We start from the raw sequence: 26,454 nt of genomic DNA on the forward strand, positions 1-26,454 counted from the left end.
TCAGTCAGCGGTGAGCCACAAAACGTCCCCTTGGCGAGCGAGATGACAGATAGAAGCGGCACCAGGCTTCACGTTCAACACCTGGAATACCATGTTGTCAGGATTCCAGGAACTGGTTTTCGTGTGACAGATGGCTGCCGCCTCCACCGTGCTGCCATCTTCGCCCTTCACCCAAACTCTTGCGGTCCTCGTACCTTGCAGATCGTGGCAGAGATACACCGCATATGGATATTGTGAACTGTGGCAGTAATACACTGCCTTGTCTTCTTTGCTCTCGTATTTCACTCCCGTAATGGTATACTCCTGCCTTACAGATTTTGACGTCTTTGAAAAATTCGTCGCCAGCACAGTCAAGCGATTGCTTCCCAGCTTCGACGTGGTGAAATCAATCATGGCCTCCAACGATGTTGGGCAGAATTTGGTTTCGCCCTTCATAGCAGGACTTTCACAATCTTGTAAAGTCTCCTTCATAGCCAGGGCCGTGATGGAATCTGGCGCTATGTTGAGCTCCTTCAACGCTACGGAAAGCTTGTCGGAGGAGAAAGGGATTTCGTCTGCAACGGCGCGTGGAAGAAAATACTTCTGATGAGAATTGGGAATGCTTTCGTGCAGAAAGGTGAGAGGCACTTTGGTTCCGCCTACCAAATCTTTCTCCAGCAGAAGCATGCACAGCGATATGTCCCTTGGCATTTGCGTAATTGCAGCGTAATTGATGCCCGCGACGCACCTCCCAACTCCTTTTGCCTGTTTTTGCGTCCCAACTTTTCTCGGAGGCATCCCCACGTTCACCTTCACTCCTCCCTTGCCCACGTTCACCTCCACTTTCTCATCGTTGGCTGAGATGAGTTCCTTCAGAGCTTCTGGCATGGGTGTTGTGGGCAGCTTCTCGTGCCAGTACGCCATACTCGGAGTCCAAGAGACCCTTTCACCCTGCAAATGCGCCGCTCGGATAGCTGCTACTGACTGTCAATTCCAAACAACAAAAAACTCATAAGCAAGCTAGCAAAGAAAAATTGTTTAGATTCGAGTCAAATTAATTACAAACTATATGAACTTTCTTGAGAAAGCATACAATAAGAAGAATGAAACTAGTTAGAATTCCCATCTTGTGAAAGACACCAAGTTCAATGATTCAGACATACCAAGTGAGAGAGGACTTTGTCCATATAAATACTGAGCTTAAGACGAGGGAAGCCGCCATTGTGGATGCAGGCATACCATACATGCATATGCATGCCCATATCTCAAATCATTTCATCCTATTTGTATTGTGGGACATTTTGATATTATCTAGTTTTACTAAGATATTTCTATGCACTCTTACTTTTATTTGAGCTTTATTTATTAAAAAAAAAATATTTATAGTTTTAGCAGCACGACTCTTTTGAAAAGATATATATATTTTTATAACTTTAAGATAGAAAATATTTTATTTTTTCCATAATGTTATTTTGAATAGTTATTAGTTGTATATTTTTTCAAATTATAAATAGACATGAGGTGGCATATGTGGAAGATATCAGATCAGATCGTATGCTACATTGGTTTACAGTGTCGACCAACTTTAGGCAACTTCAAAAATATCAACGTCCATATCAGCTGATGAAGCGGGAGCCACCTTATTGATAATCACGGGCTAGAATTCAGTAACATTATTTTCTCTCACTTGCAAAATTGAAAAGCAACGCTATCAAAGTAAAGTTATCAGATTAATCACAAATTACGTGAATTCTTTTTTCTGTTTTTTCGGTGATCTGAATTATTTTGTCAATTCAAAGGACAATACCCAAAGCAGAATTTGTGGTATTGTAAACACATAACAAATCATATAAAATTTCATTTCATTGAAAATATATAAGAACCATACAATTTTTGGCAAATTCTGTGAAAGAGAGTTGTGTGCCCTTGAATCCATCCCATTTGGGCAAACTCTATAAAAGAGAGTTGTATGCCTAGAATCTATCCAATTTGGGCAAACTCTGTAAAAGAGAGTTGTATGCCCGAGCCTGTACAATTTAGGCAATCTTGTGAAGGAGCGTATGCCTATAACTCTGTAACTCTATAACTCTCCAACTCCTTGCAATTGGATTCGAATTGGGCTTATTTATAAGCTTTCAAAGAAGCTGAACAACCACCACATTTTTGTCCTCATCAGAAGTTGAAAAGATTTAAGGAAGCAGACCATTTTGTTTGCGAAAAGTTTCCTAAGAAGACTGCATAAATACAGGTATGATTTGTCAGCAATTCTTAGTTGCAGAACGCTACCATTGTTTCTCTGTTTTTGTTAGTAAAAATTTTCATTATTTGTTTTTTAATTAAAACCCCTATTTTTTTTATTGCTCAACTTCATTGTTATTACTAATGTGGGTATTTTCCAAAATCGCTGATTATTGCCTGAGACTTTCATTCATTTATTTGTTCACTGACAGGGGTTTTAGAGAACAGTATCCAGACTTTTTTGCAGGAGCTTTGTTTACTGTGACTTAATTTGAAGAATTTTCATTTAGCTTCATTTTCATTTTCAAGACTTTTGGCTCTATGGCCAATGCATAGGCTAAGGCTACTGATATCCTTCTGCACAGACACTTTGTCCTCAATGTCGTTCTTGTGTTGAGAAAAATTCTCCTTACAAAATCATAGATTTCTCGCTTGAAACGAAGCAGAAGAGCGGAAATGTTTTTTTTTTTATATTCCGTTGTCCACAAAATTCGCCACAACAATGGCAGGAATTTGAGGTGTTTCTATAATGCATATGAATTTTTTTATCCAGCAAATCAATATCAGATTGGACATTTTTGTTGTCCACTTGCATTAGGGATCTTTATGAATTTTGAAAGCCGCGATTAAGAGGAATTTTTTTAGTCTGCACACCACTACAGGCTGGTCTCGTTACCCATTAACTACTCTTTGATCCCAACAAACAATTTCGAGGGGCAAACCATCCTCCCACCAAGTCAGCCATTCGCCTATCAAATATTTGTAGGGAAAATTCTATAATCCTATTCAATTTGACCCTTCCATTGGTGTGCACTTATAGGTTAAAGCTCGGGACTCTTTTTTGCAAATGTAGATAGAAATCTGCATAATACCAATTCCATTCTTATTTCCCTGCAACTGGTAGGGGTTTCACCTTCAAGGTTGTTTGTGCAGTTGCAACAAATAACTCAAGACAAAATTTGTGTGTATATTACAACCATTGCATTTCATGGCAGTTACAAAACCTGGGCATGCTCCATTTTTTCCGTTTGCATAATAGTATTACAGTATCAGCATGGCCTGTAGCCTTCTTACATTGCCTACTGGTGCACTAGGCCTATCCTATGCATTCCGTGTTTATTTTTCAAATTCATTTTGTACTGACATTTTGCATTTCTAATTGAATTTGAGGTCTTGTATCGAATATTGAATGAAGTATTCTTTAAATGAAACCCGTGTGAATTTGATAGTGATAATAGCTATCCTTGTTGAACGGAATCATAGGATTATAAATTTATAAATTTAAGCAGAATACAAGGACACTAGGGCTCATTGAGATTGAAGTTGTGTAATTATTTTGCAAGTGGGTATGATAAAAAAATCACAATGGAGTAAAGTGGATTCCTGAACCTTCCTCTTTTTCCTTTTTCCTTTTTCCAGTTGGCTAAAACTTGAGTGAGCATACATCTAGCTTTACCATTCATGGAGTTTGATAGGGATATTCAGTATTTTAATAGTTTTATTATGCAACGCTTTTTGAATGGATTCGGGGGCATATAAATTTTAGCAGAATATAGGGAAACTGGGGTTCACTTTCCTTGAAGTTGTGTTTTTTTTTTTTCTTTATTATTAGACAAGTGGGTTAGGTAAGAAACACCCAATAGAGAAAAATGGATTCCCAAACTCAGCTTTTCTTCTTTGTAAAGGATAATATTGTGATATGAATTGACAATATAAATGTGTTTTTGTCTGGCAGGGTATCCTTTGCACAACACAGTCTTACAAATTTCACATGCTTACTGCTCAAGGTAAGTAACTATTTCTTAAAGTTGTTTCTTTTGATTTGTTCTTCAAACATATATGACCAAAATATTAGGCTTTGTTTTTTTTTCATCTAGCCTAGGTAATAATTCACTGAGATGGAGTTTATTCATTTGTAAATCCTAGAGTTCTTGTATTCTGTAAGAGAGAGAGATTGTTGAACAAGTGTAGTGTAATTCTTTTAATTTTAATAAAGAAATAGATACAGTTTTTAAAGTGATATCTGAATAATAGTAAATTTCTCTATGTCTTTTGAAATTACCTTAAGGTCATATCTTTGCTTCTACCAGTGTTGATAAGTTAGAGAGATGTAGCTTTCCATGCTAATTTGATAGGTGATGTGACACTTCTGAGGTATCAATAACAGTACACAATAGTTTTCTCCCTCAAAGATAGTTCAATATTAATGTGAAGCTCTTCAACATTTAAAGTTGTTTGAAAACAATAACAATACACAATGGTTTGCTCTCTCAAAGATAGTTTAATATTAATGTGAAACTCTTCAACATTTAAAGATGCTTGAAGACAACTTAGGCTTCAGATAGCTCATCTTGTAGTGTACTCTAGTTCATTTCATGTCATGTTGCTTTCTTTGCCAAGTTAATTGGTTTAGATAAGAAACATTTTCTTATTTATCTTTTACCTTTTGCTAGGATTTTCACCAATTGAATGATTTCATTCAATCAAGAGCATTAGCATAATTTCAATGTTCTTTTCCAAATAAAAGATAAGATATTACATAGTTGTTAGACCATGTATCCCAAATTAGATTATTTTTGTTTTGTAAATAACTAGTTAATTGTCTTTCACAACAAACTTTTGATATTATGCTTAGTTTTTGTAAATCCAAATCTTTTGCACTATTCAGTTGCATTCAGAACCCGCATGGTATTACACACTACACTTTCCAAACTGCCACTTTATACTAGTTTTGAAAACTAGTTCTTAGAACACCACAACCAGTTATCAGTTTTGTACCAAATATCAGTTGTAAATTGTTTTTAAAATCATATTATATATGTATTTTTTTAAAGAAAGATTCCTGCAAGCAGTAAAGTGAGAAAAGTTGTTACCTTTTCATATGTAGTATTATTTATTTTTATACATTTTTTACATGCTCAAAGTAACTTTATACTAGAAAATTGTTCTTAACCTTTGACGGTTCTCATGACAACTTATATTTGGATATGATTTCTTTTGTTGTCCACTAATACATGTCTGTAGCTTTCTGTGACACATCACTGCAACTAAAGTCAATAGCATTTTGTGCTATGCTTATTTATTTATTTATGCCTCAAAGACTATAAAGATAAATTTCAGTCCATGTTCACCTACACGCTATTTCAAGAGAATTAAAAATCTTTTCTTCTCATATTCATACGGTTTTTCTTATTTTGATGCCTTCAGTTTAACCCATCAATCTTAATCCACCTAAGCACAAAAAATACAGAGTTGAATAATCAAGATGTTAAGCTCTAAATCATGAGACAGTTTGAGCAATCTCAATTCGACTATGATTTTATAGCATAGTACTGATATTTCTTCATTTCCCATATTTCATTTTCTCCTAGTGCCCACAATCTCTACCTTTCCCTCACCAGATTTAGCATAAGGCAGGGACTCTAGCTGTATATCACAGCTCTTGTTTTTATTGATCTTTTGAATTTAATCTGGATAATGTTTAAAAACAATTATAGTACAACAGCAAAATTATGTGAGATATTATTTTTGATGGGGTTTGTGGTTGCAATGTGTATAGAGACGTTAGCAAGGAATTCATATGATTTTTTTTATTTTCTCTTTCCAATTAGAAGTATTAGTTCATATAACTTTTTCTTGTTTTCTCCTCTTTCCACATTACTTGTGTAGAGGGGTTAGCAAGGAATCCAATAAAATTCTTATTGTAAAAATTGTATGGTGAGGGTTGTGCTCTTTACTGAGACCCTATAGTAGTCAATCATTGGTCCAAAATTAGTGGGAAATAACTACTTCATTACCCTAATTTGAATCCAAACAATTTAAATACCATTATTCAATGTGTCAACTACTTTGTTAAATTAATAAAATTCAATAAGTAATTAAAAGACTAAAACTGAAAAAAAGAAAGAAAAGAAAAAAGAAAAAAGATAACAATAAAAAAATATAGACCATACATTGCAAGTTGTTAATTGAAGTTCACCCCTTGAGTGCTATGTCTCTATTTTTGCTTCAAATGTGCAACCGATCTATTAAAATTCCCTTGTTTAAACATAGGTATACTCTTGACAAAATCTATAAATACACTTTCCCATAAATGAGAAGGTATTGGAAGTGGCATGGGTAAACCTATTATTTTGTTACCGAGTTCACTTGTAGAACAAATGACACACCCATTTACATATTTTTACATAGTTTCATTCATTTGAGGAAAATAACAATAATGTTGCAACTAAGCTACTGCTTTACGTGCACCAAAATGACCAGAAATAAGAGAAGTATGTGCTTCTCTAGTTACATGTACTCTTTCATCCCTTGGACCACACAATTTACCAAGATCATATAGCAGTTTGTCATGAATGTGTAATCTAGAATTCTTATACTTGTGTACCATGGATTGGTGTTTCATATACATCCTTGAAATTTCCATCTCTAGCATACTATTCGATATAACTTTCATGAGCTAAAGAACTATGCTATAGGATAATACATGGATTAATATAAGGACTTTTTGTCGATGTTATAAATCATCAATTTGGATCAATTAAGGGAATCCTCCTAGATCAATCATCTCTTTGGTGTTACTCATAATTACCTCCTAGTTTCGTATTAGTTAAGTCACATATGTAGACTTCCAGCAGGGTTTTTTAGTCTCTTTATTGATACTTTTTTATTCCCTTTGTAATAACCATCCATCTCTGGAATATTTCAGCCATTTATTTATTTTTCTGCCAAGACCAGTTATCAATTTCTTCATTTAGTCATTCCAAGCTATTTTTGGACACCAAATTTCCTAAACTCTAGATTTTTAATTTATCCTAGTGTATTTATGTCATTTTCCATTTAAAAAGCTCCATATAGGTATTCAAGGCACAAAAAAATCCCTCTGTTTTTTGTTGCAACTCAATGTAGATAATGCAATGTGTTTAGGTAGATTTAAGGTTAGGGTTGTTGGAAATTGACACTATTGGTTAGGTTTCACTATGTTGTCATTGATGGAAACATTATTTTGGGTTCCGACTTCATATGGTGTACCGGCAAGCACTTTATAGACTCTACACCGGCACTAGCACCGACACCGACAGGATAAAATATTTCTTTGGTCACCAGCAATGCAGATCGACATGGTATGGTAAAGGTCATCGGTATTAGAGGCCGACACATCTTGGATCCGGCATCAGCAACTTGTTTTAATGCTTATTCATTTATGTTATATGGCCAACATGTTAATATGATATTGTATATATCCTTGTAAGCCGACATAAGGCATAAATTTGTATAGGGTATATAGGGGAGATTGATTAGATCATTTTGAATAAGGATAGATATGTGGAAGTGATACATGGATATAATGTAATGTGAAATATATCATAGAGACTGTGTATGCGAGGAACTCATTGTAAGGGTTATTCTGGTACTGAGGTTTAGGGTTTTAACTGGAATAGACTGATCTTAAAACATAATTGTATTCTTGCATAGGAGATGCTATATTAAGCAGTTCATATTTCTCTAGATTGTTGTCTGGATTGTTATGTAGTCAGTGAGGCTCCTATTGTGATGAGCAGTGTGGTCTAGGTTGTAAGCCTTCTTGCAAGTGCAGGCCCATCATATATTTTAATATCTCTTCATATGGCCAATGAACTGATATTGTGGGTCACAAACCCCACCATGGTTTTTCCTCTTTGAGGTTTCCCATGTATAATAATGTGTGTTATGTTTCTCATTTATGTATTTCTCTTAATGGTTGCATTGCTTTTTTCAATTTTGTTTATATCGATATACCAATTGGTGAATGAATGTTTTGTTAAGGCTAAAATCTTATATTCTGGTATAACACTAATTCACCCAACCCTCTCAATGTTATTGGTTTCCAACAATTGGTATCAGAGCCTTGTGCGTCAAAGGAAGTTTGACAACTTGATAAAGATCCTGAAACCAGAACCATTGGATATGGATTTGGAGAAGTAGCTTAAGATGGCACTTGAAGATTATGATGCTGAAAGATTGAAGAACTTAAAGCAACAAGATGAGTTTAATTATGCTAAAGAATTTATTCTTGTCCTACAAGAGAGACTATCATCTGTTCAAGCTAGGAGAAAGGAACTTTTGCAAAATCAAGATGATGAAAATGCACTTAAGGAACAATGTCAGAAATTGAGTCAGGAGAACATGGTTATGAAGAATTAAATGCAAGCTATGACTATAAGGATGTCTAAGGAGACTGAGGATAGAAAGAAAAATGAAGAAGATCTTGTTGTATCCCTAAAGAACAAATTTGAAGAGTGTGGTAGGTTGACTCATCAAAATGAGATGTTGAGGTCTGATTTGGTACAATCCCATAGCAATGAGCAAGAAATCGAAAGACAAATGTCAATACTAAGAGATTATTTAACTACTACAACTGAGTAGAAAGAAAAATTCAAGATCAGCTCAGCATAGCTTGATGAGTTATCGAAGAGATAGAGGCGGATTGGAGATTCCACTGGACTTGGATTTGAGCAAGGATAGAATTACGGTACTACTAATGAAGATCAAAACCATAAGGCACTGATAAGGAAGTTCAATACTTATAAATTCACTGGTAGATTTTTTGTTTGCAATAGATTTGGTCACATGGCTAGGCAATGTAGAAACAGAGCAAATTAGAACCCTGATTCTGCTCCCTATAAATGTTCTAAATGAAATAAAATTGGTCATAAGATAAAAGATTCCAGAATGAATGTAAAATTCTATGCTTGTGGAAAATTTGGACATATGGCTAATAAGTGCAGTTCAAATTTCACCGGTTTTAGCAAGGTAATTCAAAAGAACAAGGTTACATGCTATGCATGCAATGAAATTGGACATATTGCTAAGTTTTATAGAAGCAAAAATCCATCGGTTAGAAATGTAGGATCAAATGATAAAGGAAAAGAGAAGGTTAGTGAAATCCGGCAAGATCACACTCAAAGATGGGTTAGAAAGATAGAAGAGCAATCATCAGATGGGATTGTCTCAGTTACCTATTTGATAGAAGAAGCTATTGCTGCACCGACAGTGAGCTCATCCAGTAACTAAGGCAAATGCTTTAGGGGTATGCAAATTTCATGGAAGATGTTCTAGATATTGGAGAGGATTATCCAACATTGATATGTTTAGAGTGAGATCCGGTATCTTTCACCAGTAGTCATTTATGTTAATGGAAGATTAGGGTTTTCTCGATGTATAAAATGCCGATTACACTTTATTATCAACCACCTAGCATTCAAAGCAATTTTAGAGCAATTCAGAGCAACTTAGTGCAATCAGAAGCTATTCAGAGGTGATTAGATTTATTCTTGAGCGATCACATCGACATCTGGAAGGATTTGTTGGAGGTTTTCACTGAGAGTGAACAAAAGGTATTTTTCTTGAATCATGGAATTGGGATCATCTTCTGCTCTTGTTTTCATTGCAAATCCAACTATAGGAGAATTTAAGGACCTCCTCAGGCCAATTTTCAAATTCTTTCCACATGTGGCTAACAAGGAAGATTCAGTTGGAGCATTTTCTCACGTCATGGAAGGAGTGCTATATGTGGAAGATGTTAGGGCCTACATTCATTGTCATATAGAAGACTTAGGAACTTCTAAGATCAAGGGGATGTATATGAATGAACTCATGGGAGAATTTGGTAAAATCAAACTAGCATATAAACACATCAAAGATCTAGGGTTCACAGATATTCTGGATATGCCAGAGTTCGAGGATAAGATTGTCAGATATGTAATAATTAGAGTACATGGGGAATTTATATGGCTGGACAGACCCTAGAAAATTACTAAGGAAGCCATCCGAGCAATTATGAGTTTGCCATCAATAGGGAAACATCCGGATAAGAAAGTATCAAATCAATTCGTAAGGAAGATCATCGGTGCCACATCAAGCAAGAGATCGATGAAGGTGAGCACCATCACCGACATTGACATCAAATTTGGCAATATGGTTGTAGACTACAAGGTAACTCAGTCTAATCGACTGAATTCAGTTTCCAGTTCATGCATTTTGGCTGCTTATAAGCTGATGAGAGAAAATATCAAGTTAGATCTTTGTGACTGGATGCTTGAGGAGTTATTGATCAATTTAGGGAAGATTAAAGGTGAGAAGAAGGGCACGTTCTAGTATGGAAATTTGTTAGTCTACTTAAAGTTATACTTTTTGAATGATACTCCCATTTCTGGAAGGAAGTAATGGGTTTTTGACATCTTGATAGGAAGAAAAATAAAGCAATCAATTGTTGCATTGGGAAGTCTTAGAGTTGATAAGGTATGGGGTTACTTCAAGGCTTTTTAGAAATCTATGAGGTCTAGAATAGGAATACCTAAGAAAATAGTAGAGAAATAATCTACCGACATTTGTTTCATCATGAAGAAGGATGTGACTCTCATGGAGGCAATCAAGCCCTGAAAGATTTGGATAGAGGAAACGGGCTATGAGGTAGATGCATTAATCATTGATGCCTATGCAAAAATTTTGATTGATGCTGCAAATTCTTTATTTATATATAGCGAGCGCACTAGAGCAGTGGCCTGGATCTCAGTCAGCTGTGATACCAAGTGAGAGAGGACTTTGTCCATATAAATACTGAGCTTAAGACGAGGGAAGCCGCCATTGTGGATGCAGGCATACCATACATGCATATGCATGCCCATATCTCAAATCATTTCATCCTATTTGTATTGTGGGACATTTTGATATTATCTAGTTTTACTAAGATATTTCTATGCACTCTTACTTTTATTTGAGCTTTATTTATTAAAAAAAATATATTTATAGTTTTAGCAGCACGACTCTTTTGAAAAGATATATATAATTTTATAACTTTAAGATGGAAAAAATAATTTATAACTTTAAGATAGAAAATATTTAATTTTTTCCATAATGTTATTTTGAATAGTTATTAGTTGTATATTTTTTGAAATTATAAATAGACATGAGGTGGCATATCTGGAAGATATCAGATCAGATCGTATGCTACATTGGTTTATAGTGTCGACCAACTTTAGGCAACTTTAAAAATATCAACGTCCATATCAGCTGATGAAGCGGGAGCCACCTTATTGATAATCACGGGCTAGAATTCAGTAACATTATTGTCTCACACTTGCAAAACTGAAAAGCAACGCTATCAAAGTAAAGTTATCAGATTAATCATAAATTACGTGAATTCTTTTTTCTGTTTTTTCCGTGATTTGAATTATTTTGTCAATTCAAAGGACAATACCCAAAGCAGAATTTGTGGTATTGTAAACACAACAAATCATATAAAATTTCATTTCATTGAAAATATATAAGAATCATACAATTTTTGGCAAACTCTGTGAAAGAGAGTTGTGTGCCCTTGAATCCATCCCATTTGGGCAAACTCTATAAAAGAGAGTTGTATGCCTAGAATCTATCCAATTTGGGCAAACTCTGTAAAAGAGAGTTGTATGCCCGAGCCTCTACAATTTAAGCAATCTTGTGAAGGAGCGTATGCCTATAACTCTGTAACTCTATAACTCTCCAACTCCTTGCAATTGGATTCGAATTAGGCTTATTTAGAAGCTTTCAAAGAAGCTGAACAACCACCACATTTTTGTCCTCATCGGAAGTCGAAAAGACAATCCAATATTGAAAGGTTATTACATTTATATGAAGACAAAAATTAATTAAAAATTAAAATATTTAATACTCGGACTTATTTCTAATCCCCATGACCATCTTGTGAAAGACAGTCAGTCCCACCGACAACATGTTGTAGTGATTTAGAGATACAGAAGTAAACGTGAGAGTCATAAAAGGACGATATAATGTCAGGGCGTACGTGTCCATAGTCATTGGGAATATAGATTTCTTATGTGATATTTAAATAATCATCAAACAGTTTTATAGTAAATGGCTGGTTGTGGCAACACTCTATTTAAATAATCATAGTTTTATAGTAATTTTCATATTATTTTATCTTATTTTTATTGATCGTTTGAATTTAATCTGGATAATGTTTAAAAACAATTATAGTACAGTAGCAAAATTATGTGATATATTCTTTTTGATGGGGTTTGTGGTTGCAATGTGTATAGAGAGGTTAGCAAGGAATTCATATGATTTTTTTTCTTTTCTTCTCTTTCCAATTAGAAGTATTAGTCCATATAACCTTTTCTTATTTTTCCCTCACTTCTCATTAGATGAGTTCATACAACTTTTTCTTGTTTTCTCCTCTTTCCACATAACTTGTGTAGAGGGGTTAGCAAGGAATCCAATAAACTTCTTATTGTAAAAAATGTATGGTGAGGGTTGTGCTCTTTACAGAGACCCTATAGTAGTCAATCATTGATCTCAAATTAGTGGGAAATAACTACTTCTTACCCTAATTTGAATCCAAACAATTTAAATACCATTATTCAATGTGTCAACTACTTTGTTAAATTAATAAAATTCAGTAAGTAATTAAAAGACTAAAGCTGAAAAAAAAAAAAAAGAAAAAGAAAAAAGAGAACAATAAAAAAATATAGACCATACATTGCAAGTTGTTAATGAAGTTCACCCCTTGAGTGCTACGTCTCTATTTTTGCTTCAAATGTGCAACCGATCTATTAAAATTCCCTTATTTAAACATAGGTATACTCTTGACAAGATCTATAAATACGCTTTCCCATAAATGAGAAGGTACTAGAAGTGGCATGGGCAAACCTATTATTTTTTTACCAAAATTACCAGAAATAAGAGAAGTATGTGCTTCTCTAGTTACATGTACTCTTTCATCCCTTGGACCACACAATTTACCAAGATGATATAGTAGTTTGTCATGAACATGTAATCTAGAATTCTTATACTTGTGTACCATGGATTAGTGTTTCATATACATCCTTGAAATTTCCATCTCTAGCATACTATTCGATATAACTTTCATGAGCTAAAGACCTATGCTATAGGATAATGCATGCATTAATATAAGCAATTTTTGTCAATTTGGATCAATTATGGGAATCCTCCTAGATCAATCATCTCTTTGGTGTTACTCATAATTACCTCCTAGTTTTGTATTAGTTTAGTCACTTATGTAGACTTCCACCTGGGTTTTTTAGTCTCTTTATTCATATTTTTTTTATTCCCTTTGTAATAACCATCCATCTCTGGAATATTTCAGCCATTTCTTTAGTTTTCTCCCAAGACTAGTTATCAATTTCTTCATTTAGTCATTCCAAGTTATTTTTGGACACCAAATTTTCTAAACTCTAGATTTTACATTTATCCTGGTGTATTTATGTCATTTTCCATTTAAAAGCTCCATATGGGTATTCAATTCACAAAAAAATCCTTTAATTTTTTGTTGCAACTCAATGTAGATAATGCAATGTGTTCAGGTAGATTTAAGGTTAGGGTCAAGGTTACATTATAGTTAGTGTCCACATTGAATTAAGTTAGGGTAATGGTTATATTAGGGTTACAAATTAATTAAGAGAAATATTCAATTTTAGATTAAATTAGGTTTAGGGTTGGGTTTTAATTGGGGTTATAGCTATAATTAGGGTTAACATTAGAATTGCGGTTAATGTTAGAATAAAGATTATATATCAAGTTATAATTATGGTTATGGTCAATATTAGAACTAGGGTTAGGGATAGGGCAAGGTCAAGTTTGAGATTAGGTTGAGTTTTTAATTAAGATTAAGGTATGAGTTCTTAAGTTCAATAAGAGTTAGGATTGAGGTTAGGTTAGGTTAGGATTCTTTTAGGCTTAGGGTTAGGGTTCAAGTTCAATGAGGGTTAGGGTTAGAGTTCAAGTTCAATGAGAGTAATATATATAGCAAGCGTAGTTGAATAGTTATATGGATCTCAAGTGGCTCTGAGCCACAAAACATTGCCTTGTAGAGACTAATGGAAGATATAAGTGACATATAATTGTTTATTAAAATATTTCTATGGATGTAGGCATAACACATGCATGTTAATATTTCAAATTACATTATTTTATTTTTGTCTTTATCTTATTTTTATTGTGGGATATTTTGATATTTTTGGTCAATATCTACTATCACATTATTTTCTTTCTATCTTCATTTTATTTTAATCATGGGAATTTGATATTTTTAAAACACACATACTAATGTACTTTATAAAGATATTTCTATGGATGCATGCATAGCATACATGCATGTGAATGTCAATATCTCAAATTACATTATTTTCTATCTCTCCATCATATTTTTACTGTGTAACATTTTGATATTTTTTAGATATGTAGTAATGTATATTAGTAAGATATATTTGTGTTCTATTAATTTTATTTAAGATTTATTTAATTATTAATTTTTAAAAAAGATATGTGTAGTTTAGTAGCTTGATTCTTTTAAAAAGATGTGTAATTTTATATGTTTAAAATATAATTTTCTTCCATAAGATTATTTTGTATAGTTTTCTGTTATTTTATATATTTTTAAAATATATCATTTATTTATTTTTTAAATAAAATTATTTAATATTAATACATGCATTTTAAAAAAAATGTTTTATATTGAATGCAAAATTCGATAAACTTTCTTTGTAATTCCCATAATTCATATGGCTAAAATGAAAAAGAAAAGACTAGTTGTATTATTTTTTCTTACAGAACAAACAGGTTTTGAAGGGACTCAAAACGCTTTAACAAAGATCTACAACAAGTAGCTGGATAAAGATATACCCATTTTAAAATAGAAACCCAAAGTCAACAAAAAGTGAAAACCTAGCAAAAAGACAGCAAAGAGGAAGAAACTAATACAAAATTTTTAGGGCCTTCGCAACCTTTGTTTCCAGTTGAGTCATGTTTAGAGCAATTTTCTTGAGTTCCTAAATTTTTTGGTTTGCAAATTTCTTCTTCAAGTTGGCTTTGGTTCTTTTGGATGGCCCAACCATTTCCTCCTATTTTTTATCTATGGAATCCACATCCAAGGTAGCTGCTTCTTGATGGATAGTTTCTAGTTTCCCTACCATGGTATTTACACTTTCAACAAAACTCTTCACCACCTTGTGTCTACATGTAACCAGAGAGATAAGGTTCCCATTGACTTTCTAAAATTTATTCTCCATCTGACTCAGTCTGCCTTCATATTCTTTCTTGAGTTTATCTTTGAGAAAAGATATTTTTCTATCATAATCTCTCTTTATATCACTTACAGTGCTCATCGTTTTCTGCACATAGTCCACAATTGATTTTCTCTAGTCCACCATCCACTATTTTACACCTTGATTTTCTTGTTTCCTATTGACTGCCCGAAGTTTGATATTGATGCCCTTGATCTCATGGAAAGCCCATTTAAACATCCTAAAATTATCCACAATTGAATCATGGGTAATGGCCAAGACATCATCTGGGTTCTTTCTATCCAAGATAAGAAAAGACAAATTTGTATTTAGATCATTTGAGAAGGGGGTCTATCACTCCTAATGGGTGCAAAAATGGACTTATTCGGGATAGAATTGTAGGAGGGAAGTGATTCAGAATTAAAAGTGGACACAAGGGATGCTTTGACTCTCTTAAATTTGTGACCAATCTTCAAGGAAGAGTTTGGCTCAGAGGAAGACTAGTTGTATTGTTTACTCATTATAATATCATATTTACAATCAATATGGATCGACCAACTTGATATAGAACTACAATATAATACTAGAGACACACATTATTACTTTAATGAATTCAATCAAATGAGATGAGAAGGACGACTAATTTAATAAATTATTTACTAAATGACCCTGAAACACTGTTTTTGGAAATAACTACAACTGATTCTTAATATAACTAATATTTTTGAAAAGCTATCTATTTGTAATTCAAATTCTACATTTAGGATATGAAACTAAATTAATGAGGAAATCTTATTGAGTCTTCTAATCAAATATTAAAATCAATGAAATTAGATGCATGGATATTTATTTATAAATTATATACTAGATAATATACAAATTAAATGAAATATCTTATATAAATTATATTAGAAGCTCAGTCTAAAATAATAGCATTATTTTTTAATATGTTGGTGTGAATGGAGTGTTATCTAATCAACTCATCACCTAGGTTCTATTGACACTAATTGTGTAAGTTTACTTAGGATACCCACAAGATACTTATCACTTAAAGTCTCAAGTCATAATCTGATTACGACACATGTCATAATATTAGATAATATTATGTTTCATTTTGGTCTATATAACACATTGGCTCTTAATGTAACTGAAACACTATTTTTTGAAATAACTACAACTGATTCTCAATATACCTAATATTTTTGAAAAGGTATCTATTTGTAGTTCAAATTCTACATTTAAGATATGAAATTAAATTAATGAGGGAATCTTATTGAGTCTTCTAATCAAATATTAAAATCAATGAATTTAGATGTATGAATATTTATTTATAAATTATATACTAGATAATATACAAATTAAATGAAATATCTTATATAAATTATATTAGGAGTTAAGTCTAAAATAATAGTAATAGTTTTAAATATGTTGGTGTGAATGGAGTGTTATGTAATCAACTCATCGCCTAGGTTCTATTGACAGTAATTGTGTAAGTTTACTTAGGATACACATAAGATACTTATCACTTAAAGTCTGAAGTCACAATCTGATTACGACACATGTCATAATACTAGATAATCTTATGTTTCATTTTGGTCTATATAACTCATTGGCTCTTAATGAAATTTTATTTCATTATAATTCATTATCATTGTATACTTGCGTCTTGTGATAGATACTCTTATTCTCTCACATTTGATCTCTTGTATATTTTCATTGGAGCTCTTAAATCATGGATGGTTACATATTTAGCAAAATCTTGCATGGTATAAAGCATTCCATAAAAACTCATTCATGATACTAAATCTTGTGGGATTACTTCTTGATAGTATAAGATCTCCACTTTTTATCACGCGATGTCTTGAAAAATTAAGAAAACTTGATAATAATACTAGATCCTATGGGGATCTTTGTGAATTTGTACTATAGGTTCACTTTAGATAATGTTAATGTAAATCTACTATCATCATTGAGTTCAAAGGTCTAATGTCCCAAAATATTAGATTAAAATGTTACAAAATGTAATGCTCCAAAATATAAGATTAAAATGTATGACTTTTTTTCGATAAAACTCGAATAATTTAAATAATTTAAATAATTCTTGTAGGGTATAATATTTATTTAAAGAATAAAACACTCCCAAATTAAACATTGATTTACATCAATCTAGTCATAATTTCAAATAATTGAATTAAGATAGATAATAGCAAATAATAAAAAATATAAAAAAAATTAACAGAATGAAATCAAGAAATTGACACCCTCAAATTCTATTAATATTCATATTTATGGACTTAATTCAGCTATCATATATATATAAAATGATATTATTGCGACAAGTATCACTCTAGTGTCCAAACCATCCAAGTATTAAACTTATTTGGTACCCATTTGATAATTTTTTTATTTTCTTTTGTTTTCCTTACCTCTTCATTTCTTAATTTCTCGGGGTGAGCTTGGCCAATAAAGAAAACTATAATATGGATAAATTCAATCCAAAGTTTATTTCTTTTATTTTACATACTATGAAACAATGAAAGTTAAATGAAGCTATATTTTAAGAAATTTTCAAGTACTCTCATAGATATATGATAAGATTTTCAAATCTTTTCTATAATTTCTTTCTCAATTTATATTGTGCTTATCATACCAAACTTAAGGATTTGTTCTATAAGTTCATGGCGGTCTATTAGAGTGGTTTTGTTAGAGAAATTTTTGGTTGACAATATAGATAGATTAGTGTTAAACTCTTGGAGCATGTGTTAACCCCTAAGGAATTTTTGGCATTAGTGTCAAATGGTTGATATTTCCTTGACATTTGAAGCATTGACATTTTATGCTTGCCGTTGAAAACTTGTGCATATATGGTTGTGACTAAGTCACTAGGTGATGGCTAAGTGGTTAAGCCACCTAAGTGACTACCTGAAACATGTTATAATGTTTATTCACCGCATTGACAAGGACATACCAGGCATATTGGTTTGTTTTATTATTTCCCACTGAAATACTTGGTGAGTAGGACATGACATATCATCGGCATTTTGTAGAGGCATATTATATGGTTTCAAAGCTTAGCTTTGTAAAATCTTTATTTTTGTTTTGAAAGCCTTTAAGATCGAAGTAGGGCACACACATGGAATTCAAGTTTTTGTTCTCAACCAAGGAAGTTGCAATAAGTGTGCATGACAGTTTTTCATGGGCAATGCATGATAGTTTGACTAGGAAAAACATGGAAATGATAGGAAGTTTGAAGACGTCTTTAGGTGTTTTCATTCCAAAACCCATATTTTGTGTTTGTTAATCTCTTTCCAGCATTTAGTAATGTTATTGTTTGAATTCAAACTGTTTGAGCAAAATTGTTATTTTCTGTTGCTTGAGTTATGAAAGTGATTAAGGGGAGTTTGATTTGTGTAGACACTTAAATTAATTATTTGCATTAATTAATTTAATTCTCTCTCACATGATTAATTTATTTAATTTTGTTAATCCTTATTATTTCTCAGTATTGAATAAATTTAATTTAATTAATATTGTCACTATAGTCCAATAATTAATTTATCAAATAAATTAATTATTTCCCTATTCTTCTAAAGTCCCTCCAATAATTATTTCCTCTAAACCCACTCAGTTAATTAATTTTAATTAATTAATCTAGTCATGTGATTCCTACAAATCACTTTTTCCTAATCCCACTTAGCCTAATTAATTCTTCTAGAATCTTTCATAATCCCACATATTATTATTCTTCTATTTTAAATTCCCTGCTCATGTCACATCAACATTGAGCCTCTCAAAGAAATTCAAATTTATTTGAATCCCTCTATGCATCCTCATTTTTAAATTTCAAATTCTTTTCCCCCCTTATTATTATTCTTCAATTTTAAATTCCCCACTCATTTCACATCAACATTGAGCCTCTCAAAGAAATTCAAATTTATTTGAATCCCCCTATGCATCCTCATTTTGCAATTTCAAATTTCTTTCCCCCCTTTTCCCCAAGGAATTTTATATTCTTTTTTATTCCTTCAAGGTATCCTTGATTGATGCCAACTACTTCAAACCAATCCTAGCCCTTCATCATCTTTTGATCTCCACCCTCCATTTAAAATTTGAAAATCTATAAATGGAGGCCACTTCTCTCATTTTAACCATCTCTTTATATTCTATCCTTATACTGTCAATTTTTATCTTTCAATCATAAATATAGCAATCTTCATTAGGAAGACATTGTATTGCTTTACTGTTAAAATGAAATGATTCTATGAAGGACTCATCACAAGCTTTTAAACATAAAGAATCATTTTCATTAACTTCATGTATAAGATTGAAAGCTTCATACTCTGGTTGCATGTAAATCTGAAAATTTTCATCCTTTGTATTTTTTGGAACAAGATAACTTTCCATACTATTAAAACTAAAAGTTTCTATTTCTAGGTAATAGAAAGACCTCAAAAAACCTTTTTCATTCAATCTTGTAGGTTCTCTAATGTTGTCTTGATTATTCTCACTTACCATTGTTTGACTTGCATGAGACTGAACCGTTTCTTGCTGAACTTCTTGCTCATTCATGACAAGGTAGTTGTAGGAGAGAGATGAAACTGAGATGAATGGAGCCTCATCATCATAAAATTTTAATTCTTCTTTCAATTGGGATACCTTTTATTATATTCTTGCAACAACCTTGTCTTTTCTTTTAGCTCTTTGAGCTTGTGAAATCTAACAAAAAGACTTCTCCATAAAAGAGAAGATACATGATCGTCTGTTATACTTAGTTTGGTTTTTACAACATGAGAAATTATTTCTTTGTAGTGATCCCAAAAGTCATGCAACACTTTATCATCCATCTCAAGAATTTACAAGCTGGTGGGACTTGGTCTTTTCCCCAATCTTGCAGCCTTTTGATTTTGCATGATGATTTAATAGAGTCGCCAATCCTACACACACAGAGATAAATCTAAAAATCTAGGGAAACCAAATGCACTAATCTTTGATTCTGAGTCCCCAACAGAGTTGCCAAAAATCTATTGGTAAATAGATTTGTCCCTTTCCTGAAATTTATTTGTTTTCTTTGAACAAAATTATAACTCTTGTATGCCCCTTTATGAAAGGAAACAAATTACCAACAATTGGATGAATTAATTAAAATCCAACCTCTGCATTAGAGGGAAGCTCTTCGTATGATTTGCAATGAATTTAATACAAAATTAAATGTTGACACTTTTTACCAGAAAGCATGGAAAGGCTTTAGCATTCATCCATCAACACAAAACAATGCCTTCAAACTGAAACAAATATAATATTCTGAAGATTAAATAGGAGCTCACTAACTCTAATTCAAACACACGTTCACTTTATAAATTTAGAGCATAGAAAATGCACAACAGTATTGATGTCTAATCAATACTCTCTCATGCCTCACAGGACAAGGGGGATCAACATAACTCAATACACAATAAATCTGCTAACAATTAATAGTAACCATGAATTCAAAAAAAAACATAGAAATAATTGATCATAAAATGATATCATGCCCATAGTAGATTTCTCAAGAAATATTGCTAATCTTTAAACACACAAATTCAAAGACTGCACACCATAACATTTTATTGATAATCATCGATTCCAGTTTAAAGCAATTCATAGAAAAACAAAATGGATATTGTCTGTTGCTCGAAAAATCATAGTTTTTCTAGCCCCTTTCTTTTCTTTTTCCCCCATATATATAGTCTCTCTTGTTTTTAAGAGACTTTCAGTTATCAATAACTAATTCCTAGAAATATTATTAATTAATCTTTTCTTTAATCTTTTATCCACTTCCAAATAACTTTTTTTAAAAAAAATCTTCAAATCTTTTATCTCAGAATTTTTATAGACCCATACTTAGAGATAAATAACTTTTTAACGTGATAATATTTGTCCGATCGCGCCAGTGAGAATTTAGAAAACTAGGTTTTCTAAAACATATTAAAAATACAGCGCGATCCAGCAGTTGAGTTGATAGTTATGCCCCCCGCACTGAGATTGATTTTTTCTCTCTCAGAAAATTCATGGTTATAGATTACATTGAAAATTATAAACATTAGACATGCCAATGTTATTGGATTATTGAACTCGCTGAAATCACTCTGAACCTGCATCTGATGAATTTGAACTCTGAATTTGAACCTCCAAAATTGAACCTTGAACCTTGAACCTGCACGCTTGAACCTGCGCACTTGAACCTTTGAACCTTGAAGAAAAGAAGGTTCAAAGTTCAAGTTCAAAGACCAAAAATTACAATGAACCCAAAATTTGAACTTTGAACCTTTTTTACTTGTGCGCTTGAACCTATGGGCTTGAACCAAAAAGGTTCAAAGTTCAAGTTCAATGAACAAAAATTATGAAACCCGCTTCAGTTGAATTTGAACTTTGAACTTGAACCCGAACTTTGAACTTTTTGAAAAGGTTCAAGGTTCAAGTTCAATGGCAATTGTTCTTTTGGGTTTCCATAGGAAAACCTCCATAACTTTTTACTGAGTGCTCTGTTTCTTATGAAATTTTAACTATAGAATAAATGGGCCTAGTACAGCATAACCTAGAAATAATTTTTTCATAGGACATATAAGACTTGAGATTTAATTGTTTGCGTATATGGGTAACCAAAAAATAAAACAATTAAAATCTCCCAGCCAACATGGAGTTTGGCCATAAAACTTCAGCATTAAAACATTAACAATAACTAATTTTTAGTTGATTATGAGGCTCTAGGAACAAGCAAAAATATAGGGTAAAAAATGAAAAAAGGCATAACCTTTGCATATTAACTCGGATTTTTTATTTTCTAAAAGTGTTGGAAAGATGATTCAAAGATCTAATCTATGGTTTAAACCATTTTTTCAAGATTTGTCTTCAAAAATTAGTTGAACACGTCCAAATTTGACCTTTCCTTTGAGAATTTTTGAGAATTTTTTTTTTTGAAATTTATCAAAAAGTCATAAGGAGTTCACTTTTGAAAGTATGGTTTTTTTTAGATAATCAGTTTGGTGTGTTTTAATCACATTTTCAAAATGGGATTAAAATGAACTCTACACATTTGGATTTCGAATTAAAAAGAGCAAGTGTAGTTTAAACCCAAGACCCACTTATGTATGCTCTCCTCTCGCATCCTAGTGTCGAAGTTGAGTACACTTGAAATAAGTGATCTTGTTTTCATTTTTTATTTTGTATCATTTCATTGTGTTTTTTCATATTAAGTCAAAAAATCCAAAAAGAAATCATAAAACCTAAAAAAGACATAAAATTGAAAAAAAAAAAAAATTCAAAAAATCAAAAAATCATAAAAATCAAAACATTTCAAAAGCCAAAAAAAAAGTGCATTACCCGAGACTACTAACCTATCTTCTACAGGACATCGGCCCAAGATTCCACTCGTCAAAGATTTCATTGATCCAACTTTGAGGCTACTAACATGTTTGTTTTGTAGGTTGCCTAAGAAAATTTGACCAAATGTTGTATTTTCTTAATCATTTTTCTAGGCACTTACTTTCAATTAGGGGTAAAAGATCAAGTGCTTGATTGTGTTTGGGGAAAGTGTAGAGGTAGGAGAGTATACTCTTGTCTATATAGAAAATCAGAAATATAGACCCCAGAATCTTTTTAAGTTTGTTGTGTGCATACCTTCCTAATTTGTTTGACACATTCACATAGGCATTGGTGAGAGTTGAATGACCCAAGTGAGTATGACTAAAACCCAAGCATTCCAATTCACTATAATAAATAAGCCTCTTGGGATGAAAATTCTGGAGGATAGAGCTATTTTAGAGTTCACTCTCATATCGTGCATTCTGTACGGCCTTTTGGCCTCGATCATGCTTACATGACTACATTTTTCTCAGTACTTTGTAAGGCTATAGGCCTTAATCACACTTGGGTGACTACAAGGAGTAGTCTTCAAACAAAAAATCCTTACTAATAGCCTCAGGATTAGAAGCCACCCAGTTCACCTTTAAAAGGTGGATAATCTTTTTGCAAGGGGGATAGTAACTCCCCCAAGAGACTTGCCATTTTGTGCTCCCATTAGTGTTTGGAGTTGGCTAATACAATATTGAGAATCCATTGCGTGAGACTTAGTGGTCATATTCTGATTAGCTATTGGGTGTGTACCTGAGTCAACAAGAAAAGGTTTTCCTCCTCAGCCAACTTCCTAGGGTAACATGATGTTCTTGATGTATTTGTTTGAATCAATGGCTAATGTGTTTGCTATGTCTTCTTGCCAAGAGTATAATTAGTCTATCCAAGTCAACATCCTAATCATCATAATCTGAGTCATTTCTTAGTCCCTAATCATTTCCATGTCCTATTCAATTCATACCCAAATCATACCCTAGTCATATAAAAACATTGAACCAACCTTCATCAAGTCCAAGTCATAACAAAATCCAAGTCTTCCAACTACGTCAAAACTCCGCTCACTTTATATTTAATAAGATGAAGTTGTAAAAACATCCTAAGAAGTCAATCCACCACCCAATCAAGAAAAAGAAGCTCACACAAGCACAACTCATTAGACACCGAAATTTTTGGTATACAAATCGCAAACTCTTGCTTAAACATAGGACCTTTCTACACCAATATCATGATTACATACATGGTCATAGAAATGAGTTTGATGCTAGTCATGAACTAAGAGTATGAGATTTACACTAAGGATCTAGCTTATCTTTCAACACCAACAATCACCAGAATCAGGGTGTTTGCATACCCTCATAAAACTTACCATTCAAACCAATCACTTATTGAGTCATGTTTATACCAAGAATAGTCTAGTTATCAAGTTTATTCTAATCATCACTATCACTTCTCTTTGATCTTTCATCATCAACATTTTCTAAGGACTTAGCACATCAACCAATCTTCAATCAATCATCTTTAATCAATCAATCCTCAATCAAATCAATTCTCAATCATTCGTCAAATTAACCTCACACTAAGGTTTTATGCCTTGTGAAGTTTTATTTAGACCTCATCCTTAATCAATCAATCATCCAGTCTTTATGCTTGGGAAAGAATTCTCCCCAAGTATCTTTGCCACCTCCTTTGGGTCGATCAAGACTCTTATCTTATGTCTTTATTTTTCTTGGGATCATTAGTCAATCCTTAGTAGAAGAAAGGCTTCGATCATTATCCTAAGGGCCAAATATTACCCAACTTGGTTGTTACCTTGCTTGTGGTTTCATCAACATCCCCCACCTAAAATCCTCATCCAAGGACTAAGGTGAAATCCTAATCAAACTTGTGTCCTAATCTAAGGACCCCATTAATCAATCAATCCAATTTCATCAAATCCAAACCAAATCCAAAATCCAAGATGTTTTCTAAGTCCTTTCATCAAATATTTTTCTTCCAATCAATATTTCTAAGGTTATTCTTGTATGGTCACAACTCAATCCTGAAAGAAAAAGATGGCCAAACAACAATATGACATGCTGAACATTAATGCCCTATATCAAGACTCTACATAAGGTTCTGCCCAAAATGCGTAGCCTGACATCCAAGATCAATAAGAAGAAGGGGGCCCTGACATGGTTGACCAAGATGAACTCTCCCCAAAAGTACAAACATTTTGAAAGTACAATCAAGAAATGATGGAGAAATACATCCGATAGAATCCTAGTGGTCTTATAAAGACTCTTATTGAAAATAGAACTCGACTTCCCCCCAATCTTGTTAAATCCATTCTTGATCAACAAACACAAGGAGGTCTTGCTCCTACCCACATCGTCACACCTATCCTTCAACCCCAATCAATTGCACCCCCATCTACCATTCAAACCCAATCAATAGCACTCGTGGCATCCGTGCTCATAGTCTCCATCCCACCTTCTTCCTTCTTGGCTTCCATGTCAATATCCAATCCGATAACATAAATTCTCCAACATGCTTCTATGCCCTCTTCTTCTACCCAACCATATTTCTCCATTTCACAATCCTCCATTTCTCTCAACAATGTCGCTAATTTTATCCAGGCCTCACTTCCCCCCATCACAACAATTAATGGGTCAAAACTGATTATCACTTAAGTCCTCGTGACATCAGTCATCACATCTCATGTCCGCTATTCTTTATCATATCAATATATTAGTGGTGGTAGAACATCTTCCATAACCCATCCAATACTAGATGCGAGCACAATCCATCATGTTCAAAATCCACAACAAGATATCATCAAGGAAATCTAGGACATGACAAACATCATCAAAAAATGAAGGAAGGGAATAACAAGAGGAAACCTTACTCATTTCAGGAATTTTGTCCCTATCTTTATGACCCATCCATATCAGTTGCACCATACCCATCAGGGTTTAAAATGCCTAAATTCACAAAGTACGAGGGCAAAGGGGACCCTCGAAACCATGTCAGTGAGTTTAATATCTTATGCCAAGAAGTCTCTTATAGTGACTTGTATCTTCTTAGGCTCTTTCCTAAGAGTCTCACGGGAGACGCTCTTTCATGGTTCTCATCCTTGCCTTGAGGTTCTATCACCTCCTTCCCAAACTTAGCAAAAACGTTTGTGGTCCACTATGCTTATAACATTGTTAACAATGTTTCTATGATGGACCTTTGTAACATGAAATAGAGGCCTAGAGAAACTTTTGCTAACTTCTTGCAAAGGTGGTGACACCTTATTAGGAAATTCTAGTGGGATATGCCAAAACAACATCAAATTGAGTTATTTCAGAAAAAATCTAGTACCTGAACTATCTAGACCGTTGACATCTCAATGTATAATTTTTTTCCAGAAGTTGACTGACAAGGGTTTAGCCCTTGAACATGTCTTGTTAGAGGAAGGTACCCTAAAACATTATCAAAAATAAAGTCAAAATTTCTCCTCATATCACAATAACAAACCAAAATTTTGGTCCAAAAACAAGAACATAGTCAATGATGGTGTGAGTGAAGCAAAATGGGTCCAGACTGTGGCCTCTCCTCCAAAACCCACTACCATCAATCACCAATTCAACAATCAAAACAATCAAAATCAATCCCAAAAATCTTTTAATAATGTCTCAATTCAAGGGCGACCACCCCAATCTAACAATAGGATTCCAAGAGACTTTACTCCTCTTGCTGAGCCCCTTGAGGTTGTGTTCCAAAATCTTGTCCAAGCAGGTGCAGTAGTCTTCTTGATGACTCACCTATT

General features: G+C 33.1%; 1 protein-coding gene across 1 annotated transcript; it reads right to left on the reverse strand.

Annotated features, from left to right (window-relative positions):
- On the reverse strand, positions 1 to 25,296 carry LOC131860463 (BURP domain-containing protein 5-like). The gene is made up of 2 exons (XM_059214865.1): positions 25,087 to 25,296; positions 1 to 963 (listed from the first exon to the last, which is right to left on the reverse strand). The coding sequence occupies exons 1-2, from the start codon at positions 25,294 to 25,296 to the stop codon at positions 1 to 3; spliced, it is 1,173 nt and encodes a 390-aa protein (XP_059070848.1).
- Positions 25,297 to 26,454: the final 1,158 nt, after the last annotated feature.

This window comes from Cryptomeria japonica, unplaced genomic scaffold (assembly GCF_030272615.1).
Source record: "Cryptomeria japonica unplaced genomic scaffold, Sugi_1.0 HiC_scaffold_12, whole genome shotgun sequence".
Classification (NCBI taxonomy): domain Eukaryota; kingdom Viridiplantae; phylum Streptophyta; class Pinopsida; order Cupressales; family Cupressaceae; genus Cryptomeria; species Cryptomeria japonica.